The 26,370-nt window shown below is 34.5% G+C and overlaps 1 protein-coding gene across 6 annotated transcripts in view; it reads right to left on the reverse strand.

The window, feature by feature from the left end:
- NFIB (nuclear factor I B) overlaps positions 1-26,370 on the reverse strand; it is a gene marked incomplete at its 5' end in the record, with an annotated part of 74,624 nt that overhangs the window by 21,517 nt on the left and 26,737 nt on the right. For 2 of the 6 annotated variants that reach the window (XM_015816813.1, XM_015816815.1), the window contains 3 exon segments: positions 3,271-3,353; positions 7,209-7,347; positions 24,149-24,327. In XM_015816813.1, coding sequence (XP_015672299.1) covers positions 3,271-3,353; positions 7,209-7,347; positions 24,149-24,327 — 401 coding nt within the window. 6 annotated transcript variants of the gene reach the window in all.

The raw sequence follows: 26,370 nt of genomic DNA on the forward strand, positions 1-26,370 counted from the left end.
TAAAAGGAATCAGTAGATGTTTAAAACACTTCTCTGGAACTAAAATCATTGGCTTTCTAATTTAGAATTTCTCTCAGGTAATATAAAACTATTGATTGCTTTTATTTCATGTAACTTTTGATTTTTCCTTTCATTAATCATGGTCTATTTTAACCTAAATACATTTAGGATCTGTCACAAGAAGAGTGGTCTCTTTTAAATTGTTGTAAAGTAATGAAAAGACATAATAAATCAGTCTTATTTATATCTTACCAAAGCATAACCTTTACTCTACCCAAGTAATTTAGACAATTTCTGCCTGGGAGTTTTTCCAAATAAATAAATAAAATTATATTGTATTGTTATTTCCTAAAGTTTTTAAGGAATCAGATGCATGTAAAAAGGGGAAAAGCTAAGGTTTTGTTTTTTTTACAAGGCCTAGTACTTAAACTTAATTTTGATTTACACTACAAGCTTATTTTTTTGCACCACACTGCTTCTATAAAATAATTCAAGTTATCAGGTATTCCCTACTTAAATTTCTAAGAATTATTTCAAGTCCTACATTCCTGCATTCTGTTTCTATCAAGGATCAACCTGTTGTAGAGCAGTGATGTCTTTAGCATTAAATAGCATACTGATTCTGAACATGGAGTGATGTTAATGCCAATCTTTTGTAAACCTACAGTTAAAGGTAAGAAACTATTAACTCCACAAATGACATCTGTTTTTATTGTTCTACACTTTTGGATTGTTTTAACAACAAAAATGTATAAATATCACCATCATATAGGCCAGGGGTGTCAAACCGCTGGCCCACAGGCCAGATGCGTCATGCCGAAACCGCGCCCATCCCATTGCCAGCAATGGAAAAAAAGTCCATTAATTCCAGAAAAATATAATTCAAAAATCATAAAAAAGTCTTGCTGCACATTTTAATACAGTACTGCTTTGTTTCTGGTCCATGCATTAATATCACATTTAAATAACAATAAAGCAGTTTTAAATCCTTACACAGTGCAAAATTGTTTAATACTGTTTAATAGAATTCTATTTAAATAAATATTGATATGGATCTTACTATTTTTACATGAGCTTAGGGAATATGTTTTAAATAGCTCCATGCCCAAAATTATGATTTATACAATATTTTTATTTTCTATATATCCTGTTTATATATACTTCTACATGATTAAAGTTTTGAACTAGAACCTGGACGAACCATGATTTCTAATCTTTCCTCTGTCATGGAAATTTGGGTAACTTTATTTTCTTGGGGCCAATCATTCTCAGCTCAACACACTTCAAATTATTTCAGTTATATGGAAAGCACTGTGCAAAACTCATTCTGACTACAGTGTCAGAGTAAGAATATTCAACCAATTTAGAAACAATTGAATGAAGCTGTCTTTACTATCTTTACTGTGAAAAAATAAGGGAGATATTTATATCTTCTTAATGTCATAAAGACAAAATGCAGTAAGAAGTATAATAATAATAATAATAATAATAATAATAATAATAATAATAATAATAATAATAATAATAATATAATGCAGGACAGGATAAATTTTAAAAATCCATAATCACAAGCAGTGGTATTACTACAGCTTTGCTGACGGAAACAAGTCCAGGACACTACAGCTCCTAATTAAACATCATTTGCAATTTTAAATGTCTTGTATCTACTTATGTAATTAGAAACTATTCCTATTTAAGTTTCATTTATATTTCTTTATAAACTATCTTGATACAGTGTAATCTTTATCAAAGCATAAGTATCATATAAGAAAAGTAGTGATTTAAATAGCTAATACCTATTTAATATTTTAGTATCTTTCACTAATACTTTCACAAATAAACAAAACAAAATAAACACCAACCCTTGCTATATCCAAGCATTTTCAATATAATGTGGTTTAATATAGGGATGGGTGCCTTCTAGATGTTTTAGACCAGGGGTCCCCAACCTGTCCCGGGCTACGAGCTCTTGGCCAGTGGGCCGTGGAAACAGCTGGCTGGTGCACACACACATGGGCACGCATTCCCCCCACTCGCACTAGCACCCACAGCCCCGTTTGCGCATGCACTGCTAGCCTGGGTGGTTTGTGTGGCTTTCGCACATGCGCAAATGGGCTGCTAGCCGCCGTGGGGGGTGCACAGCCATTCGTGCATGCGCACAGCACCAGCATACATGCAACATGCGTGAGTGGAGCTGCTAGTGCTGCACCAGTGTGTGTGGTCCCATGTGTGTGCGCGCGCGCACATACCAATTTTGAAGCTGCTCTCCTTCCCTCCGGTCCTCAAGCCTGGAAAGGTTGGAGACCTCTGTTTTACCACGTTCGTAATCCCTTACTGCTGGACATACCAGAGAGGATGATGGGATTTAAAATCCAAAGTATTTTATCCTAGTCTATCAAGTTTATGGATTTTGTTGATTTTGTGCTGTGGCCCGTAAGGTCGCAAAGAGACAGACACGACTTAGCAACTGAACAACAAGAACAAAATACCACACTTCGGCATGGAGGACAAAAAATATTTCCAAATTCATCACTGCAGTATCCCACTATATCACAAGAAAGGTTCACAAGAACAAATGCCCACCAAAGTTCAATGAAAGGAAGCTGTATTCATTATCATGAACAATATATATTAATTTTGGATAACTAGAATTCAATTTTCTTCTTTGTAATGTACATTGCCCAGAATCGCTTCTGTGAAATGGGTGGCCAAATACACAAGATAAATAAATAAATAAATTCCTGGGTGTCCCTGCATAGCACTTTTTAATATACCACTACCCTAAAACTATATTTTCATTTTGGGGGAAATTATTTGCATTAGATACCCAGTATTAATGAGATGTGAGATATAAAATCCTACTAGAAATATAACTTATATTACAACTTATATTACAAGTATCAACAAAGCACTTTAATCCTCCTAATCTAGGAATCAGGATGTTCTGCAATATAATCCAATTATATAATTTTTCTTTTGGAATTACTTGATGCTAACACAGAACATTTTAAATGTTTAAAACTGAAATGGAAAAAAATAGCTAGTGAATCAATTTTCCTTGATTCTGAGCATTTTTTTCTGCTTTCTAGATTCATAAAAGGTTTAGCAGGTAAATATAGGAGGTTTCCTATACAGTATTACAATCTTCCTAAAGCTACTGAATCCCTTGAGATCCTGTTCTACACTAAAATTCAGTGATAGCAAATATGAATGAACTTGCTGCAAATATTTGTATTTTTCATTGATAATACCTATGTGAAACTTGCCCACCTGTTGCTGGTGTAGGAAGGAAGGGTCTCTTGGACTTAGTCCCACATATCGATTGGCTTGGGATGTACCTGAAGCTGTATAGGCTGATTAAGGAAGAACAAAACATATTGATAAAGATAGAAACCTACCTCATATTATTCAATTATGAAAGACTCAGAATTATGAAGCATGAATTTGGTTAAGGGTATAATTCAAGCCTGCCTATTGACTTCAATGGAATCTGCACGAAAATAGAACTACATTATCAGTAATAAAGTTTCCAAATCATTTAATTATTTCCCAGTTTCATTGAAGAGAAGTTAATTCAATCTGATTCTTATCTTCTTTCACCACTTTATATTAGAATTCTACTAGTGGAGGCACAAGCAAGGTAAAACTAATCCTTAAGACTTTGTGTAAGTATGGGTACAAGGTACATTGCTTCTAATACTATTATATACAAAATGTACATGTTGATTTAAGAGTTATTTTTATGTGGCATCAATGATTTTTTTCCAGGGAGAGCTAATTATTTTAAATAACTGGCAGAAACTATAATATTATGATCACTATTCAAAATTAAGTACGTGAAGAAAAGACAGTGTAAAAACTGATCTTCAGCCTAGGAGGTTCGGGGTCCTAACATTTTCTTTTGTTTAATCATGTACGTGAAGTTTCAATGACACTTACAAAAGTGATTTATGACCAGTCTTCGCACTTACAACTGTTGCAACATCCCAATGGTTAGATGATCAAAATTCAGACTCCCAACAATCAGCACATATTTATGATGGTATCAGAGTCACCAGTGTTTATCTGATTACTATTTGCAATTTTCCCAGCTGGCTTCTAACAAGCAAAGTCAAGGGCAGAAACTGGATTCACATATTGAAGGCATGATTCACTTAACAACTGCAGTGACTGGCTGAATAACCATGGCAAAAAAGGTCATAAAATCCAGCATGACTCACTTAACAACTCCTCTGCTTAGCAATGGAAATTCTGATTCCAACTGTCATAAACTGAGGACTACCTGTAGTCTACTGAATGAAATTGGTAGTTTTGCACCACTTCTTAAATTTGAGTCACTGTATCCATAATTTTATAAAGATTTGACTGCCATAACCAAATCATTAAAGAATGAAAGATAAGTAAATAAAAGGTGGACTAATTTCAAAAATACAGACTAACTTTTTGCAAAATAATACAAATATAATTTCTTAAAGAATTACCATTAAAAATCCACTGAAGAGCTACAATAAATGATGTAGGAATATGGGTGTTCTTAATTGTAATGGGAAGAATCATTTTAATATTTTTTTCATTAAAAGTTTTAGTAGATCAACTTTGACATGTAATACTTAGCCAAAAATATATAATTAGAGATAAAGTTGGTGTCTTTTTGTGCCACAGATCTTATAAGCACTGATTTATTAGAATTAAATGCGAGTATATTCCTCAGTAAAACTATCTCTTAGATAGCAGTGACACTCTTCAATAAAAGGAAATATGAACTATAATCAATTTTAGATGTCATCTGTTCCATTTTTCATACATTAAAAATGTACACATTAAATAATTACCACTGAAAAAGTAAAATCTTCATGCAGAAATAAAATTTATTTATATTTTGCTATTGTAATATGCTTCTTCTCTTGAAGACCTATAATGAATCCTCACAGAAATACTATTACGTTTAATATTCCCTATGTGCGTTTAACACTATTTAACGTATTATTTGAATAATGGTTCCTAAGTGGTCTGTAGAGATGGAACATTGGTAAGATTTAATGAAAGCTCTAACAACCAAATCAAATCTGAACCATATTCCCATTCTGTTCTGATAGATGTGGTACTTTGGATCATTAAAAGCTTCTTTCCTGCTTCAAAGGGTGAATTTCAGAAATGAAAAATTATAAGATAAATCATTTTGAAATGATTACCTTATACCTGATTACCTTATACTAATGTTAGATTAATCATAGTAGAACCAATCTAACTCTCTGAAACAGCGCTTATAGCGGTTACTATCAACCAAGAGTGAGCCTCTGCCAGGGACCTGGATGCACTGTATGTCAACTTACAAAAAAATCCACTTACAAAAAAATCCACAGGCTTAAATCTATTGCTGGCAGAAGAATCTGAGATTTTTGCCAGAAAACAACTTTTCTCCCATGCAACCACATAGAAATTTGGCTGTTTTAAAAAGTTGGTTAAGGAAAAATTTCTTCTCTACCACTTTTTCAGTGGAATGGAAGCTGTTTCATCCCACACAGGATTGCTGTTCTTATTTTCACTCTCCATTTCATTATTTACAACAATGAGTACATTTCAGACTTAGTTCAATTGGTATCATTTTTCTTACTGGTTTAACAAGTAGGGATGTTAATCTATGGACTTTGATGTGAGGTCCTGCAACTCTTATGACATAATAGCTGAAGTTGCTGGGAGTTGTTTCAGCAGCATCTGGGGGATGACATGTTTCCCACCCCCCTTTTAAATATTTTTTAATTTAAATGCTTATGCACGCCCTATCAAATCATCTGACATAACACTGATTGCAAATACTTATTAAATGAATTATAGTCAATAAATTAATGTTTGTTCTATAATTGCAAAAATACATCTCAACTAAAATGCAGGTTAATTCAAGGACTACTTGAATGGTTTTATGAAACTAGTAAGATGTATTTCCAAGTGGTGGCAAAACCAAGTGGAAGCAATGAGTAAGAAAATAAATGAATGTACTGTATATATAATTCAGTGTGCAAATTTCATGCCACTATCTTCATATCATTAGTTACCATTGTGTTTGAAACTGTCCATTGCATAGGCTATGGTGAGCTGTTACAGCAAATGGATGGTAACCAACATTCCAGCAGACTTAATATGATTACTGTAATGTTGCAATTTGTTGAAATGTTTAATATTGAAATTTGATTCAAGCAAGGTTAGAGTATTGTTCTAAAACTGCAATTCCATTGAAGACTATAGGATAAAAACCACAGTTTTGAACACAATAAATGAATGAGTGCTACACAGAGGTTTTTAAATCTCTTCAAATAGAGATATTCCGAAGGGTTCTCATTATTCTAATGAATAAAAACACTTATGCTAATTGGGTCTAATGTTGTGGAACAAGATCTGCTTTCAAGAAAGCTCACTTAGGAGCAATGGCTGGATCTCTTCCTCTCTCTGGATTTCAGATGTCAGCAGTTTTGCAGCTATAAATCTTGACTGTGCTTCTGAATGTTGTCAGAATGTCCATCTTAAATTTAAAAACCGAATGTGCTTTAATTTTCTGTTGGCAGTTGTTGGTCAAATTAGTTATCCTCTTTACTGTGGTTGCGCTATCAGAAGGATTGCGGAGTAATTTGACTTTTAATAACTGTAGAGTACAGGTAGTTCTCAACTTACAATCATTTGTTCAATGACTGTTCAAAGGTAAACAGCACTAAAAAAGCTGACTTACAACTGGTCTTTGGACTTATACTATATCTATAACAGCATCCCCATGGTCACACGATCAAAATTTGAGTGCTTGGCAACCAGCGTGTATTTACGATTGCAGGGTCCCAGGGTCATGTGATTGACACTTGCAAGCTTCCCAGCTGACTTCCAACAAAGTCTAATGGAAAGGAGCCAGGTTCACTTAACAACCACGAGATTCATTTAACAAGTGGGATTCACTTATCAACAGTGGCAAAAATTGGACACAACTCACTTAACCGCTGTCTTGCTTAGCAATGGAAATTTTGGTCTCAGTTGTAATTGTTAAATTGAGGACTAACTGTAAAACTATCATGATGTTATATTATTAACTGTGAGCGTCTACTTGGTCAAATAGGAGGAAAAGGTGCCTTTACTGGCCGGACTTGGAAAGTATTTTGATCATTTGATGGACATTGATTTTCCCTAGGCAAAATACTTACTGGTTGCTGTAGGTGAAGATGCCTCACCTTCAGTGGATGTAGTGATGGGCTTAGTGTCTGTCATAGTCAGGGTCACAGGTCTCATCGTACTGTGATGGGGAGAGGGTGCCAAAACTGGAGTAAAATGGCCAGGCATTTTCCCTACTACTTGACCACTGCTGTTAGGCTACAAAACAAAACCAGAAGAATGCCTTGTGAAATACATACATCATGCCTTCTTAGGGCATCCAGAATTCTATAGCTGTAGAGTATCACTCTGATTTACAAATCTTTCTTTCTGCATACAACTGCAGTCTTAATGTGGGTGCGTTTAAAGCTTGTGCAACTTTTTTATGAACATAATTTTCTCAAGCACCTATTTATCATATAAGAGACTAACTAGTAAAGCCGTGTTATTGATCCTAAATGTTTGGCAACATCAAACAAATAAACCAGCGAGAAGAACCCAAATATTATCATTAGATTCTGCTGATCTTATGTAGATGACTGAAAAACTCTAATAAGTTGTGGAAAAAAAGTAAGCACACCCCATGTATTTTTTTTTTCTTTTCTGACATGTTACCTTCATTCAAGCAACATATAAAAATAAAGGTGATGTAATTGAACAAAAAAACTATGAAAAATAAAAAGCATTTATTCAACCAAACTTTAACAAATGTACCATTTCCTTCTGCCATTGCTTTATGGAAAAAGCAAGTACATCCCTTGACTTTAATATCTGGCCCTTTGGCAGAAACAATCTCAAGCAGATATTTCTTCTAACTATATATCAGTCTCTGACATAGACTGGGAAAATTTTTTTCCCACAAACCCATGATTTTTTTTTTCAGCTGAACAAAGGAGGTTGACAGGTTTCATCTGGGTCCTGATCTGGCCATTAAAGAACTTGAATTTCTCCTTTGTTTTTTCCTCCAGCCATTCCTTGGTAGATTTACTGAAATATTTAGGGTCACTGTCATATTACAAGGTTCGCTTTGGGTTGAGCTTCAATCTTCTGACTGATGGTCTCACATTATCCTCAAGCATCCTCTGATGCAATGAAGAATCCAGGCAACAAAGCAGCCTGAACTATAACATTTCCACCACCAAGCTTTATCTTTGGTATCAGTTTTTCTGGTGAAATACTGTCAAACAAATCTATCTTTGCCTTGTCTTTCCAGAGCACATTGTTCCAGAAATGCTGGACTTTGCCTAGATGTTCATGAGCAAACTTTAGTCTTGCCTTGAAGTTCTTTCTGGACAACAAAACTATTCTCCTGGGATGCCTTCCATGTAGATCTAATTTGTGCAGATTTTTTCTAACAGTAGACTTGTGCACTTGGGACATCAATCCTAGCAACAACCATATGATGAAGGTCATATGATGACATTTTAGGGTTTTTAGAGACTTCTTTCAGTATCTTGTGTTCTACTCTCAGACTAAACTTGCTGAGAAAGCCAGGGCAAATTTCTTCAGCAATGGCAAATTGGCAGTTGTTTGAAATATTTCCCACTTGTAGATGGCCAGTGGAATGATTGATGTCCAATTGTTTGGAGATCATTTTAAATCTCTTCCCATAGGCATCACTAACCTTCTTTCTCAAACCCTCTTTCAATCTGGTGATATTGCACACGTTAACAACAAAAAACAAATTAAAGTAAATGTTTGAGGTTTAAATAAGGCCGGTTCCTTCCAATTCCTCCCTAATGAAGACCTGATCACATGCACCTGATCTAGTACATTTGATTCTTATTTTAGGTATTTTCTGTAAAAATTAAGTGCATACCTACTTTTTCTACATGTGAAATGCACATTTTGTTTATTTAAATTACACAATGGATTGAACCGTGGTGCCTTAGTGACTTAATGATGCTGGAGATGATCTCCACTCCAGTTATTTGAGTCCTAGCACCGTGTGGCGGGGATGAGCTCCTGTCATTCGCCTCAGCATCTGTCCAGCTTACAGTTCAAAAGCATGTTCTATGTGAGTAGATAAATAGGTACTCCATGCAGGCAGTCAGATTCCTGTTGGTTTGGAACCTTGCCAGTTGAGACACTAGTTTGTGAGGTAGCTCTGGTGAAGGAAAAGGCCTTAGATCAGGCATGTCAAACTCGCAACGTCACGTGACGTCGTGCGACGTATCAGAGCTTTTTCGCCATTGCCGGCAATGGGGTGGGTACGGCTCCGGTATGATGAAACCGGCCCGTGGGCCGGCAGTCTGACACCCCTGCCTTAGATGATACTGCAGGAAGAGACTTATTTTACTTTCTACTGTGAAGCCAGCTTGCCTTCCTGTGGCGCACCTTGGAAAGCCCGCAAGCATGTCCTAACAACATCATACACTAATAATAATAATACCACCACCACCACAATGGACTACAAAATGTAAAAGGTGGAATGATATTTGTTTTGTCTTGTGTTTTTTTTTATCTAACAATATTGTTGAACTAAAGATCAAACATCTCTATGTTGAAATATGCTGAAAAAGTTTTTAAAAAATAAATGGGGTGTACTTATTTTTTTCACATGTTATTCAGTGGTAACAAGGAATAAAAGAGGATTCCTAATACAGTGATCTGGGACACCTACCAGAATCCCTCTACAAATTTGATATTAATATTATAGTCTGAGAGTTTAATTATTGCACAAGTACTGCCTATTACAAATGTAGATGTCTATTAGTTCAGTAAGAGGAACAACACTGTAGGTTAACCATATAATTAAAGAATAGTCAATTGCACTAAATTAACTGTAGTAAAATTAATTTGATTACTAAGTAAGATTGGTATATAATAGAATCAACCATTTTATGTTTATTGCTTCAACTATTTACTTTAAAAGGATGCCTAAAAATCTAGATTGTTCATTAAAGAATGCCCCGGCAAATCCATTTGTGTTCATATCAAAATACTGATAAAATGCTTCTAAAAACCTATACCATTGCCTGTGCATGACACATGAAGTAGATATAAGAAATGGTGTGATTAAAACTAAATATATAAATATTTGTTTAATGATAAATAGAAGGTATGATTAAAAAAAACTTAAGCACATATATGTAGTCACCAATTGAGCTCCAGAGAGATTATTTATTAATAATGTACACACATTGTACTGCAGATGTATGATCCAGCTATTTTGAAGTATTATATTCTAGTTGTCATCTCTGAACAAATGAAAAATTACTTTCCAACTTTCTGGGAGCTTCAATATAGATGTTGCTGAATGCTGAGCACAAACATGATATATCATGAAATATATTAATTAAATGTTTATTTTGTTAATTCTAAGATTGTAACCATTCCAAAATATGTGCAGCCATAAAATCTACAAAAATTTACAGTACTCTTCCAACATTATATATATTAGCCTTACACAATGTAGGACCCAGGAAATAAAACAGAGTGAAACTATAAATAACAAAACTCACTAACAAATAAATGAAGTGATATTAGAGGTGAATGTTAATAACAGTTAAGTCCCATTTGTTTTTGTTTTGTTTTGATTTGATTTTTGTTTTGGTGTATACTCTATGTTTGACTATACTTGCTTGCTCTATACATTCTTTGCTTTATTTTATTTTATTCTGTTTTTAATTCCCTTACCTTTTAAACGTAGGTTTTATGAGAGGAGATGCATGCAGACACATGCAAATTAGTTTAAGGTCTATACAGTAGCTCCTAAGCACACATTTAATTTTAAAATAATAAAAATTATTTACATCATGAAAATGGATCAAACACCTAAGGTTCCTGGAACATAAATTTCTGCCATAGTTGAGAGAGCTAGTGCATTACTTATTTACATAGAATCAGCAGCAGAATCAAGCTGATACAATATATGATCTGTATACAGGCTGATATGTATAAAACATAAGTATTGCATCTATCACAACTAATGTTTAAAGTTTAAATATATTTATTTTACTTAGAGTGTCTGTGTAATAAACTAGAAATATGACATAATTGCATAATACCACTACAAACATACAACAATGCTAAAAATACAGATAAAAGTCAGCAAATTATTTAATAAATTAGTTCAATTAACAAACACTGCATTAACTGAAATTAATATTCAAGAAATTAATTATCAAGAGGTATTTGACATTGGTCTCTGACGCTGACAATTATACGGGTACTATATCCCAACTACAGAATTCTCCTGGTTCAATTATCTTTTGATATTTGAATTTTAATTATACAATGTACCCTTTGGTATGTGAATCCTTGCACAAGTACAAAAAATACAGGTAATTACTGGCAAGACCAGAGATAATGCAAGTTATGTTTAATACCTACTGACATCAATGATATTTAAATGCTTAACTGTAGGGTGAAGTATCACTTTAAATGAAATTTATAATACTTTTTAATGTTACAGGATGTTAAAAGAGTCATGAACATAATATTTACAGTATTCAAGTGTGATGTATGGCATGTGACTATATGGTATATTTTACCAGTCTTTAAAGGATTAGAGTCCAAAAGTGTAATGGTATATGGGAATGACCTTGGAAGATATACTGCCTTGGGAACGGTCAAATAAGAGGAAATATCTTCGCAGCTGCATAGTGGGAAGAGCAAGATGCTCTGGATATACCATCCCTAAATTATTAAGCTATAAAGATGATGATGGGACCATTGTACTTTCAGACTTGCATGATTTTGTTCATGTAGCTTTATAATAAAGTAGAATTAGCTTATCCAGCCTGGTGTACCCGATAAGGCTGACAAAAAGAAATTTAGGTGTCTCTTATACAGTATCTTTGCAATATTTTGTTCCACCCTAAAATATTATTCTTCCCAGCATTTTCTCTGCATTGTTTCTAATTTTTAAACAACAGAAATATAGCCATAAGGTTTTAAAATGCTTTACTTTCATTTACTGATGATTAAATAAAACTGGTCATAAATATACAAAAACTGTTTAAATGAAGAACAATTGAGCATCTAGTAGCAATAGCAACTGAAATAAATTTGGCAACCCATCTAGAAATATCCAAAGATACAACTCAGTTAAGAGTAGTTAGTGATACTGTGAAAAGGATAGAGGGTGTTGGGTGATCCTGTCATGTGTAAAAGAACATACAAAATCATATTAAAAAGACTCCTGCAACAGGGGTGGAGTCTCTTTCAAGCATAAATATTATTAAATCTACTTTTTCACAAATGAGGATGGCAAAACATGAAAGTGGAACTCAATAAATGTTCTCCTATGACAGTGGTGGCGAACCTATGGCAGGGTGCCAGAGGTGGCACTCAGAGCCCTCTCTGTGGACACGCGCGCCGTCGCCCCAGTCCTAGGCCTTCAGCTGGGTTTTATAAAATCTTTTCGCTTTAGGCTTCCGCCGCCATGTACAAAAAAAAAAAGGTTCAATCAGTCAATTTCAACTTCTCATGGGAAAAAAAAAGATCTTGCAAAGTTGGAATTGATTGATTGAACTTTTTAGTCCCACCCAGTCTGCCATTACCATCGCAGTCACGCCCACACAATGGGCCACACCCAGCCAATGGGCCACACCCACCTGGCACTCGACGATGCATAAGTGGGTTTTGGGTTGCAGTTTGGGCACTCAGTCTCTAAAAGGTTCGCCATCACTGTCCTATAAGATTAGCAAAGAATGTCTGCTAAATGCTTAGCATTGGAAAACGGCCTCCTAACAGGTCTGCTGCATTTGTCACTAGGGCGTTACTTAGATTGTTCTGAAAATTAGAATCAAAAACCTTTTGTTTCAGGTGGACCAGACCCTCTCAGGGCCAAGTACGGTAGAGTAATAGTCTAAAAACTCTTTGCACTGTAAATGTGTGAGGTTGCCACTATTTCCCAAAGTTCTAAAATTGCTCCTTGGCAGGGAGACTAAAGCATTACCTAAAACAATCTGAACCAGTATGTCAGGTGGCAAAGTCCCATGCAGGTTGCCACTGCATTCAGACTTAGCAAGGATTCACGACTACAGAGTGGGACCCTTTCCCTCCCTTGATTCAGGCTAAGTCATGAAGCAAATCTCTGTGTTATAAAGCAAGTGACTGACACTTTGTCCTGAAAATTATCATAGCGATCATCACAGTGATTGGCAGAATGTAAAACTGCATTTGCAAATTTTGGGACCCAGTTTTGTTCTCCCATTACTGATGAGCTGAAGTACCCAATATTTGGAGTTTTATGCTCAAATATCTGAAGACATTGATTTGGTTTATGTTAGGGCTATTAATCTCCAGGCATGGTAATGAGGAATTATTTTCAGAAAATATAACACAAAGACTGCTTTGGAGTATAGTTTCAGCATGTATTGAATGTAGCAGAACTACTGCTTAATATGGAGGGTTGAAATCTGGGTTTCATTATGGCTTAAGTCTGTGAGTTAATATAAAATTTTAAAAGAAGCGGTGTCAGAATGTAGCTCTGCTCCATTCCTGGATTATAGGTGACAAATGCCTGATGTTCTACAGTAGACTATGTTGTTTTCTACATTAGACTATGTTGTTTTCATATAATTCCACAAATAGCAAAAATAGGCATTGGTCAACGGAACAGGCAGCCAGTTTTATTAAACGGTGTAATTATCAAAAAATGGAGCACTGAACTTGAAATATTGCAAAAACCTAGTTAAGAAGTAAACTTGGTTAACATTTGAACACTACCACATCTTTTTCCAAGCTTGTGTAACTGCTTTACAAGCTGTTTCTGTCAATCTCTGCATGGATGTGCATACCTAGTCACTTGGTGTCACACTAGGCAGTGTCACATAGCAGCTACTTTAAAAGATATAGCTTGTTTGGTGATTCAAATACATGTACTTAGTTAATAAAATTATTATATTATATAATTATTGCCTTGATCCCATTGCATTTCTATAGCTTGTCAAGCATTTCTTGAAGGATTTGCACATCCCTACTATATTTACCACTAACAAATATATTCTGCATGTATCTGTAATGCTCATGTTTCAGAATAGATTCTAATGCCTAATGAAAGTACACCAAGCATACTAAATTGGATGTTTCAGAAATAAATAAATACAAGTTGATTTGAATGGGCTATTTTAAACCATATGTTTATAAGTATGATTGCAGTACAGATCATATGAAGATTCTTTATTTTCTTGTATGTATCAACCTTTTAGGAAAATGTCATCCTTTCTGATATCCAGCTCCTTCAGTATCTATTCAGAGAACTTGTTTATACTTCCAATCATTCTAACCGCCCTTTACTAATTTTTTTATTTTTTTCTGAATCTCTTAAAAGTGTTTCCAAAAATAGACTCAGAATTCAATGTAAGATCTTAACAAAGCAAACTATAATTAAATAGTTATTTCCTATTGTTGGGAAATATATTTCTCCTGATGCAAGCTAACATTGCTTTTTTTTGGGGGGGGGGGGCAGCCACATATATTGAGTTTGCAGTAGACAGTTACTACATAGTAGCCAAGTAGTCCCCTACTTCTACCTGTCCATTTGAGTTCTGCTTCCTAAGTGAAGAATTGTCATTACTCTGACTCAAACTTTCTAACATTGTGGTCATTTTTAATTTAATTTCAGTTGTAGTATATTAGCTATTCCATTCAATATTGTTTCATCGGCAAATTTAATAAGAACTCTCTCCACTTTCATTTATGAGTGAGTGAGTGAGTGAGTGACTGACAGACAGAGAGACAAGAGAGACAGAGAATTTGTGAAATGACAAAAGACAGGAAGCAAATATTGCTTCACCTTAAAAAAAGTAGAAGTAAGAGATCTATCAAACTATAGATGAGTCAACTAGATATCAGTGGCTGGGAAAATTTTAGAACACACATCAAAGCAATTGATCCATAAGTACCTTGAAAAAAGTGTGGTAATTATCCAAAGTTAGTATTGCTTTTGTTAAGAACAAATCTTGCCAGACATATTTTTAACTGAGTAACTTCCTTAATAGAATATGAAAATGTTGTATGCCTAATATAAATTGATGTGAATAAATTATTTGACAAATTAGCCTATCATATGCTGATTAACAAGCTAGTTAAATGTGAACTGGATTCATGAAATTAAGATACATAGCTGGTCGAAAACACTAATTCTCCAGGATTTCTCAACGATAATACATCTTTATTATTGAACGGGTTATCCATCTGTCTGTCTATCATATTTATATACTCAAAAAAAGGCACTACTAGGGATTGAACTATAACTTTTTCTAAATGACAGAGTGACTTCTACTGCAAATAATGGCTACCCAGGGATATAGGTTAATGCACCAATCATGCATAAATGCATGAATTCATGAATCATATCAATGGTAGAAACAGGGCTTTTTTTCTCATAGAATGCCCAGAACGGAGTTCCGGCATCTTTTTTGGATGGAACCTTGTAGGGTAGGCAAGGTGGGTTGTATGACGTGTGTGAGTTCCGGCACTTTTTTTTTTTTAGAAAAAAAGCACTAGTTGGACATAGTACAACTAATTGAATGCAAAAACTGGGGAAGTAAGGGAAGCTGGGATTACAGAAATGGAAAATGAAATTATGCAAAAGAGAGATTGAATATTGGTGCTTGTTGTCAACATCTATTTCAATAAGCATAAAGGAAGACTTACCTAGGACATAATTTCTGAATCACACTGACTACATATTCCAGTGGTTCTCAACCTTTTTAATGCCGCGACCCCCAACCGGTTGTAAGTAGAGGACTAAACCGGTCGTAAGTTGAGGACTAAACCGGTCGAAGTCGAGGACTACCCAACCGGTCGTAAGTCGAGGACTTTCCCTGCCCGGGAGCGCCACGCATGCGTGGTTCCGCCCCCTGCGCCGGCCGAGGCGTAGCTGGCAAGCGGCAGAGACAGAGCAGGCCGACCACCAGCTGGCCCAGCCCAAGGGAGGTAAGGCACCCGCCGGAAAAGGGGAAAAAAATGGCGGACAGCCTTGCTTGGCGACCCCGTGAAATGGTCGATCGACCCCAAATGGGGTCGCGACCCATAGGTTGAGAACCACTGACATATTCAGACACAAAAGATGGAGAATTGCAATCTATTCAGCCAATACAAATCTAAATACATAATGTGGAACAGGTCATGGATTATTGATGTCAACCAAACTTAGATATTTAATGAGAGTATGTAGGCCAGCAACATTTAATCTGGAAAACATGCATACAGAATATTTTAGTTTTTATCAAATATTGGTATATTTTTATTTGTTTTCTTTGTTATTTTCTTTGTTTTCTTTTAAATAGGTCGTATTCTATCCCAGAGTCCTCTTGTTATATGGTCAATCAAAAACTAACCATCCTACATGTGTGAATATATAAATATAGTCACTGATGTTTCATTTCTAATTCAAGCAAACCAGCATTTCATTATTTTAAAAGAGAAAAATATTTGCAGTCCTTCAGCTGAATCTAGTATCTTTCTTTACACTGTTCTACCTATGTCTACATTTTTTAAAATTTACTTTTATAATAATTGGTCACTGCAATATAACTTTGTATATTTAGCACTTTTGGTTATTCTCTGTGTTTCCTATTACGTTTTCTAACTTTTGCTAACACTATAAAAGTATGTTCCCTACAAAAAAAAATTTTGTTTTAACAAGAATTATATTTCAAGGAATGCATGGGTAATACTAGTCTCATTAACTTCCTGAATCCATTCTGTTGGCAAAAAAAAAAGTTCTAATTAATTAAATAGATCCAGTCAAGTACTACAACTATCTTTAACAATATACAACAATCAGTCTCCTGTCCCAAACTTCTGTACTTCAAAAAAAAGGGATACTCTTCTGGACTACAAATGGTTAGTTTTCTTTTTGCTTCACATAAAAAAAAAATAACCACTAAATGAATGAACAAGCTTCCAAACATAACCACTGATTTGTGAACTCTCTTTTCTTTCACTTGTTTTCATCACAAATTTCACAATGACCACTTTCAAACACCTAGTTGATTATGCAGGAATGAATATTATGTTAATTATTATGCTACCATTGCTAAGAATAAGGTATGGCGGTGTTTTTGAATTTCCAACATTGTTAACATGTTCTTTATTTCACAATGTGTGCTTTAGTTTTTATGCAGCTACTGAAATCTCTTGCAAATTTACTAGGAGTTTCCCCTTTGTTATTTAAGGGCACCAAATAATAATACAAGAATATGCTACTCCTTCACACTTATTCCCCAAAAAGACCAACAGAAAAATGCCCTTGCAGAATTTGAGTTCAGCTGTAAAAACAACTGGCAACACATTCAGATAACTAATCATTCAACTAGAAAATAAGTCATGAAAAAAATAGTACAAGGGAAAAATAGGGTATTCTAATAAATATTTGCTTAACTAGCCCCACACTAATCATGAAACAGCTGTTCATTGAATCACACAAAGGTAACACTAACAATTATATCAATTTATTTAAGAGGAACTTGTAGTTTCAATTCCTGTCCAGAAGGACAACTGAAGAGGAATCTAACTTTTCATTCTCAGTCAGCAGAAGAATATAATGGACAGGAAAAGAGGATTTAAAAGCAGTATATCCAAACCATTGGGAAATATATATTATATAGAAAATACTGCAGATTGTAATTTAGAAGTACCTGTTAAGCATATGTTCATTTTTGTAAAGTGGAACAAAGGATGGTGGGTTAGCCTAATTGGCCATAAAGTTCTAGTAAGAAAATAATGGCTATCTTGGTTGGAAATTTTACTGTATATGCCAACCATAAGATATCTGGATTTCTCAGCATGCTTTCCACAAACAATAATTATATTCTGAGATATCTTCTTAATTCTGCATCACTACTTACAAAATTGTACTTTAAATGATTTAATAATTGAAGAAACAAGTTCACCATTTCACCCAAATGAACTTAAACTAACACCTCTTTTCTATAAACTGAATTGTATAGATCTTATGTATAAAAATGCCCCCCACAGAATAATTTTATCCTGAATAAAGAAAAATTTAATTACTTCACATATGTTTTATAATACATTCTTGTTAAATTTCTAAAAATGCAAATAGTTTCCACAGTTCAAATTCTCACAAGTATTTTACTTAAGAGGTAGACATATTTCCAATCAAAACCAGCTTTTACTATTATAGTTGTCTAGTTACTGTTATAATTGTGGTGTCAATAAAAATCTTTATGGCTTTTGCAAAACATTTTCCATTCTAACTAATTTCTGCTCAAGAAATAAATTCTCTCTAAAGATCAAACTTATTCTCTCTAGTATGCACTTTCAATATATCTACAACAATTGCTTGTCCTAAACCTTAACAAATATTTGCTATAAAATATTATAAAGTGCTTCAGCATTGTAAAATAATATACATAGCACATTTTTTGCATAACAAAGGGATAGAAAGATGAACTGCTATCATAACTGTGTCATTACATCAGTTACCAGAATAGTTTTAGCATTATCAGCTACAAAAGGTTAAATAATGCTAGTGGTGGGGGAGTGGGGGTCCAATGGAGCAGAATGACAGAAATGGAGCAGAATGACAGAAAACCTCTACTATAAATCTCACCATATCAATTCCCAAGGATAGTTTCTGTACGGATAATACTAACTTGCCTTACAGGACAGTCATTAACACTGATCCAATAACCTTAGTAAAGCATCAATACAATAACTCATCAATACCAGCTCATATTGATTTCATACATCTGTACAAAACTAATCATCCTAAAGCCAAAGATTCCTTGATTTAGTAGAAGCAGCCTTAATTTCCTGCATATTTAGTCACATGGAATTAAATGCAATTAATGTTACACTGTAAAACGACAGATAAATTCCTGCTAGTTCTATATATTTAAATGAATTCTACTTACAGAATGCTATGACAATCTTAAAAATCAAAAGACAAGAAATTAGTTTAAAAACTGCTTTAGGAGTTTTAACTTTAACTGATCTTAATCTAAATGTCTAATATTACACAATGGTTGAGGGAGTTTAAGTAAAGATATCACGCTATGATTTTTTTACATTACGAATAATAACAATATCATCACAACAATTACTTGAAAACAAAATTGAATGAATATGCTGTGAGGTGAGAAAAGCATAATGGAATTTGATATGGTGTTTTTGTACAGGTGGAATTTTGGAAATTATTATAATCACATGGGTTTAAATGGAATGCATATTGGTTTGGCTCAAACTGCAATTGGGTAGAGCCATTCATTGTACTAGCTTGATCCTTTGAAAAAGGAAATTTTTGAACTACAATCTACTGCAGTGGTTCTCAACCTTTTTAATGCCGCGATCCCAACCGGTCGTAAGTCGAGGACTAAACCGGTCGTAAGTCGAGGACTACCCAACCGGTCGTAAGTCGAGGACTTTCCCTGCCCGAGAGCGCCACGCATGCGTGGTTCCGCCCCCTGCGCCGGCCGAGGTGTAGCTGGCAAGCGGCAGAGACGGAGCAGGCCGACCACCAGCTGGCCCAGCCCAAGGGAGGTAAGGCACCCGCCGGAAAAGGGGGGAAAAAATGGCGGACAAAAAAAATGGCGGACAAAAAAATGGCGGACAGCCTTGCTTGGCGACCCCCATGAAATGGTCGATCGACCCCAAATGGGGTCCCGACCCACAGGTTGAGAACCACTGATCTACTGGATAAAAATCTTGACATCACTGTATGCCAATGTATTTACATTGTTGTCAATCTTGCAGAATGTAATTCTAACCTAATTCTACGATACAGCCTAAATATAGTTGTATATGTTTATATAATTTCCCCAAAGTCCTATTTTATAAAAATGTAAAGGAGAGAGCAATTGTTTTCACAATATTAGGACATACTAGGTCTTTAGGCAACTATAGATTTCTTTCATAAGGAAATTACTGACTTGAGTACAAACATTTGTAGAATACAGGCACCTCTGGACTACGAACAATCCCTAGGTACAAATGGACTGCTTGCAGTACTCAAAATGGTGGACAACCAACCAATCTATTTCAAGAAAAGAAAGGTAGGTGCACTGCAGGAGAGGAGGCTATGGCTCCTTCATTGCATTTCCAAGTCCAGCCCCCTCCTTGGTTCATGCTTTGCACACCTCCATGCTTGCATGTATACATCTCCCACTTCTGCCTGAGGTCTGCATGCAGTCTGGGCTGTTTTCAGCAGTTCATAATAAGATGACATTTGATTAAATAACTTTTTAAATACAATTTTGGCTTAAGGACAGAGTTAGAAACAGAATCCGTCCTTAACTTAGGAAATTGCTCTAAACAAAAGGAATTGCAGAATATTTCAGTACCTCTTCCGAACATCTAGATGGGCTCAGCTGGTCAATAGAGGATATTTCATTTAGTACATAAATATACCTTGTTTTTAGTCATCAAGATTTGGCACTAATTCAGGAGAATTTAACAGGTATTATTACAATTTCAGAAGTACTTTCTATGCAACACCTGAAAAATCAAGTGATGTAGTACAAGAATAGCAGGTAAAATTTGCAAAATAGTCACTGTGCTAGAGCAAAAAGAAAAATGCCAAAGTTAAACAAAATCAAACAGTAATAGATAAGAAAAAAGACCTGCAAAAAACAAAGTAGTAAAATTCCTAGATTCTTGCATTGTATAATCAACAATGGGAGCAGCGTTCTTTGAGCATGCATTCCAAATTGGAGAAGAGATTCCTACCAAATTTGACCTCTAGAAATTTTTACATGAAGGTAGGACCAGACACAGATGTGTGAATCACAGAAACTGCAATGAAGAATTTAAACTCCATACTTTAGTTTAATGTCCAGATTCTGCCATTCTATAATTTTAATAAAATACTAATAAAATTATAAACACATAATTATTTAATGGGAGAAATATCTTCTGAAATCACATTAATATTGGGGAATTATTCTTTCCTAATTATGTTCCCAATATTAAAGATGCAATTAGCAGGACAGCAAAAAGTAGAAAGCTAATACTGATTTTTTTTAAAGCTCTTAATATTATAAATTTGCTAATATAGCCAAATTTAAAAAGTATATATTAATATGAAATGTATTTCTTAAGTAAATGTACAATAGAAGACAGACTTTATTTCCATTTTCAGGTAATAATGTCTAGTTAAAGACCTCACTTTAGACTAAAAGCCAACAATAAAAATCATATGTTTTCCACAATTAATTAACATTAAGGATTTCTAATTGATGTCTTGATTAGACTTTATAATTAATGGAAATGTTATACTAACTAAAATGAATTCCTATGAACCATTAACCCATCTGTGTTTTAGCAGCAGAAATAGTAATAACAGAGTATGATTCTGACAGCATTTTGTATCTTAGACTCTAAAATACATTTAGTATATTAGAATTTAGTACTAATGATGTATTAAATTTGACATTTAATATTGATAATGAACATCTAAGAAAAAAATATTTATGTGATAAAAATTATAATGCGTTCTTATTTGAGAATATCACATCATAGTCTGAGAGACTTTTGGCTTAGAATGTGGCTTATTTTTATTTTAAAAAATGAATGTAAAAAGTTATGCTTGATGAAAACTTTCTGGAGAAGCAAATATCTGTCATACATAATAGCCAGAATATCCAAATCAGAATTAATAGGCTACTCTGTTCTTTAACCATATGCATGTTCCAGAAGGTGGTGCTGGGAGACTATTCTTCAACCATGATTATCTGTGTTAGGGGGTCAAACTTATCTTCAAAGTTTTTCCAGTTTCATAAAAAAATTAAATATTTTTTTCAGAGCTATCCATCATTACTAGTATGTATCATTACTGGATAGTATTAGTTTGTAGTTCTCATTAGTTCAACGTTCAAATTGTACCTAGTGGCTAAATTCCAGCTTTATATAAGTAAGCAAAACACGTATTTTTAGAATCAAGGATATATATGAAATGATGGATCATCTATCTTAGAAAATAATCTTTCTACTGAAAGTAGAAGATAATAACTATGAAGTTGTTTTGGATATAACATTTGTCTAGAATCAAATGAGAACATATGAACAACTCTGGTTACCTCATTCATAACTAGATAAGGAATTTGCTATAGTATTTCAGATAGACCTTGACTTACAGTCAGCAACTTAGTAACTGTTGAAACTTTGTTCCCCCTTCCCTCCCCAATCTTGTGACCAGGCACACAATTCACAGCAACTGGTCTGCATTTATGGCTGTTTGCAGCATACCACAGTCACAGCATTTACTTAGTTACTTCCAAATATCATTTGCTTAACAATTACCACAAAAAAGGTCATAAAATTGGGCCAGCCACATAACCAACTTGCTTTACCACCACCATGAATTAAAACTGTGATGGACATGCTCCATTATGGTCATAACTTGAGCATGTCCATCCTGGTTATTACAGGACTACCTGTATATGATTGGACAACTTCTAAACAGGACTACTGAATCATGCTGAATGTGGAGCTACATACGATAGGTTAAATTAAAATATTGCTGACTAGGATTGTACATAAAGCACTATTGTCAATTTTGTGAGAATTCTAATGAGTTTTACATTGTTTCCAAATCCAATTTAAACCTGCTGGTCTTAAATTTGTAAAGCCCTAAATAATGTGGATTCTAAGTATTTGACAGAATGCTTCTTCTTACATGAATATCAAAACTATGGAAGGAGGTGTGATGGATATCAAGCAAGTCATGCTTTTGCAATTTTCTGAATCTCCGCTAGCTCCAATTCTCTAGATCTCCTTTCTGAAGAATAGATATTGCTTGACTCAGTCTGCATACTTGGTTCTAATAAGGGAACATAAACTTTGTACTGCTGATTTTTAAATGGTTGTTTATATTATTGCAGGGGTGTCAAACTGCCGGCCCACGGGCCGGACACGTCACGCAGAAGCCGCGCCCACTCCATTGCCGGCAATGGCAAAACTGTCCTGATACGTTGCACGATATCACGTGACGTCACGAGTTTGACATGTCTGTATTATTGCTTGTAAGTTTTGGTTATCCTTCTGTAATACTTTTATAGACATTTGCCATGATTGTACTTTAATGTGAAAAATGCAAAATTGAGAAGCAGCTTAGAAACTAAATGCTTTACTGTCATTATCAATCAAAATCTTCCTGAACTCCAAATGAAATTTAGCAACATAAAAAATGAATTTTGTCAGAAAATTCTATGTGAGAGACAAAAAAAATAGGAACTAAAAACTGCAATAAAGTGTACATTATATTTCAGATATTATACAAATTTACACATGCAACATGTGGACGATATTATTATAAGGCAGTTGGAACCAAGTATTTTGTAAATCACTTCTCTGGTTTAAAAATTGCATTATTGCCATGCTAAAAACATGTCTGAACTGATATGTAATCATTTGCAAGTGCTCTTATCAAAACTAACCACTTCATCTTCAATTTTTTTATACAGTTCACTGCTACCTTTCTCCACCACATCAAACACTTGCCAAATATTCTCAGAATACTGAAAAGCAGTATGCAATTCAAAAGACTTTATGTAAATAGCAAACTATAAATAGGCTTGCATGCTCTTTTTGTGTGTGTTTACATTAGCACATTCTTGACTTTTCCCTGAATCAAGCACTTCAGACTTATTTTATGCACAGTAACTGCCATAAATGGCTATAAGCTAAATACAAAGATCTAGCAGATTTTAAAAAAGAAAGTAGGAAAAGGTACATGTTCAACCAGGTCCCTTCATACAATACACAAAGCAAACGTTCAGAATAGTTCCCAGTTTAGAAAAAAAGAAATCCTAGCTTGTTCTGATCCTATGTTGTCTTCAGAATTTTCAAAAAAGAGCTATGCGTGCTCATCTATATATCATTCCAAAATCAGCTAATGATCCAAAAACCACTAGTGGCCAACCACCTTTTATATGGTTAAATGATAGCAAAATGCTGAAGATTTTTCAATTATATTACAAGATTCAATCTGGGCAAAAACAAATGCAAGCATCCAATATGAAATGTGTTACAGGAAACAGCTTTTCTATTCATCCCAAGACCATTCATCCCAAGATCATATTATTGGCTGTTACAGTACCTGGCTGGTTTGTGGACTGGACGGGTCATAAGAATAATTCTTCAAAGTATCCTGAGGATTCAGGTGAGGAGGATATCGGATAGTTGGGTGAGAGAAATAGCTAGATGGGGCAGGAGGAAGAATAGCTTGTGGTGGAAATGGCAATGGTGAAGGTGGAGGTGGAGTTCTAGTTGAGATGACTAGAAAGAAAGAAAAATACAAGTTATTGAGAATCTTTTTAATAATAAAATTCAGCACATAAGACCGTAGAGAAAAATCTAAATCAAATTATATGAAATTATTTATTTTCTTTCCATCCTCCCATTTTTAGCCTACAACCTTTTGAACCACTAGTCCTTCATACTCCAAGCGTCTCAGGAGATAGTTATTTCTTTAGTGAAACAATTTTGCTCTATTGTGCATATTTACTTTATTGTGCATACTTCTGCACAGAGAAAGCACTGCATTTCTAAAAATATATTTCAGTTGTCCAATACGATCTAAAACCAAGGCAAATAAATTAAATTAAAACTATAAAACATTTTTTACTGAACGTTAAGAGACAGAGTCTGAAGAAACAGCAAATGATCCAACAATACTTTCCGCTATACCCTAGCTAATGCATGGGAGAGGGTGGGGAATAATTACTAAGGAATAACACCACGAATAATTAGCAAGCCATTGTGAAAATGCTAATGAATGTTCAACTTAAGGGCCTGGGAAAATCTTTCACTCAAGATCAGCATCTCTCTGAACAAAAAGGCTATCATATCCCATACAGATTTTTTTCCCTTGCATTTCTCTACCATGAGATTGTGTGCTAAATCTAAAAACCTAGCGATGTCCTCAGCAATAAAAGGAATGTACAGAATACCTTGTTATTGCAGAGTTAGCATCTCAGAGATGGCAGATGCATTATAATTCAATCATTAATATCATTTCATTTATATATAAGATATATTGTGTGGTAAGAACATAAACAAGAAATGGGGAGCAAAAAATGAACAAATGCTATCATATTGGTATTGTCATATGGACAATAAATAAAGCTTTAATAAAGTAATTAATATACCCCCATCTCACTCTGCAAAGCAATGCTTTGGCATTGCTTTACAATAGGGTATAGCTTTACAACCATATTTCACACAAATTATTTTTTAGTTTACTAATATATTTCTCCGGTATGATGAGTGGTATCTTCACTGCTTCTAGCTTTAATATTGTACAAGTCATTTTGTCTCTATCATTACTTAGGCCAGGGATGACTCTGATCAGGGCCTAAAAGCAATATACTCTAAATAAAAATTCTGTCTTATAAAAGACTTGTTTCAAATGAACTTGAGGTCAATGCAGAACGTATCGTAGAATGTAGAATGTATTTTTTATGTTCCACTTTCATCTACTTTTTCCCTTGGCTAAGGTGTTTTTATAACCCATCCAAAGGTAAAAGTAACCTTAAGTCTTTCCTTTTATCCCCACAACAATAAAGTTGGGGCAAGAGTGAGTGACTGACCCAAAATCCCCAGTGAGTGGGTCAAACGGGGAGTAGGATTAGGTCTATCCAGTCTTATCCAATGCTTAAACTTCTGTTCTGGAGGATAGCCTCTTTCACAATGGCAATTATGGGCTTGGCCATTTTTTTTGGGCTCAATCAAAAGACCACAAAGTTCAGATGCCCTCAAGCTTTACATTGCTAAACAACAGTTCATCTGCACGGTCTTCCATAAAATCTGAAAATGAAAGGCCAAATTCTTCTTCTTAAATTATATTTGGGACCTGCCATGATTTGAATAAGCAAATGATAACAAAACCTTAGCACAAGGCTAGGATAATGCAGATTGACTGGCCAATTAAAATCCATTTTCTCCTCTTATAAACATGACTGTGGAGAAAATTCAGTATCAGAAGAGCCCTTGATATAAGGGCTGTAATGATGTCACTTCAGTTCAGAGAAAGGCCTTCCTATTATTTAACTACCTCTTAAATGATACGCTTACACAGCTGAAAATTTGAAGATTAAAAAAGACTTTCATTAAAGAACACTATAAGCTGCTAATTAAGGTCTTATTCCTTTTCCACACATAAAGGAGAGAAAAAAACCAAACTGTTTTCTTGAAATATCAACATATATCAATGACACTACATTGTTTTATTAAAATAAGCATGTCTCCAGACATTTTAAAAAGGACTAAAATCAACTGTGGCAAAATAAAATCTCAAGTAAAATGCTTTTTACATTTTTA

This window comes from Protobothrops mucrosquamatus, unplaced genomic scaffold, assembly GCF_001527695.2.
Source record: "Protobothrops mucrosquamatus isolate PMUCROS unplaced genomic scaffold, P.Mucros_1.0 scaffold504, whole genome shotgun sequence".
Classification (NCBI taxonomy): domain Eukaryota; kingdom Metazoa; phylum Chordata; class Lepidosauria; order Squamata; family Viperidae; genus Protobothrops; species Protobothrops mucrosquamatus.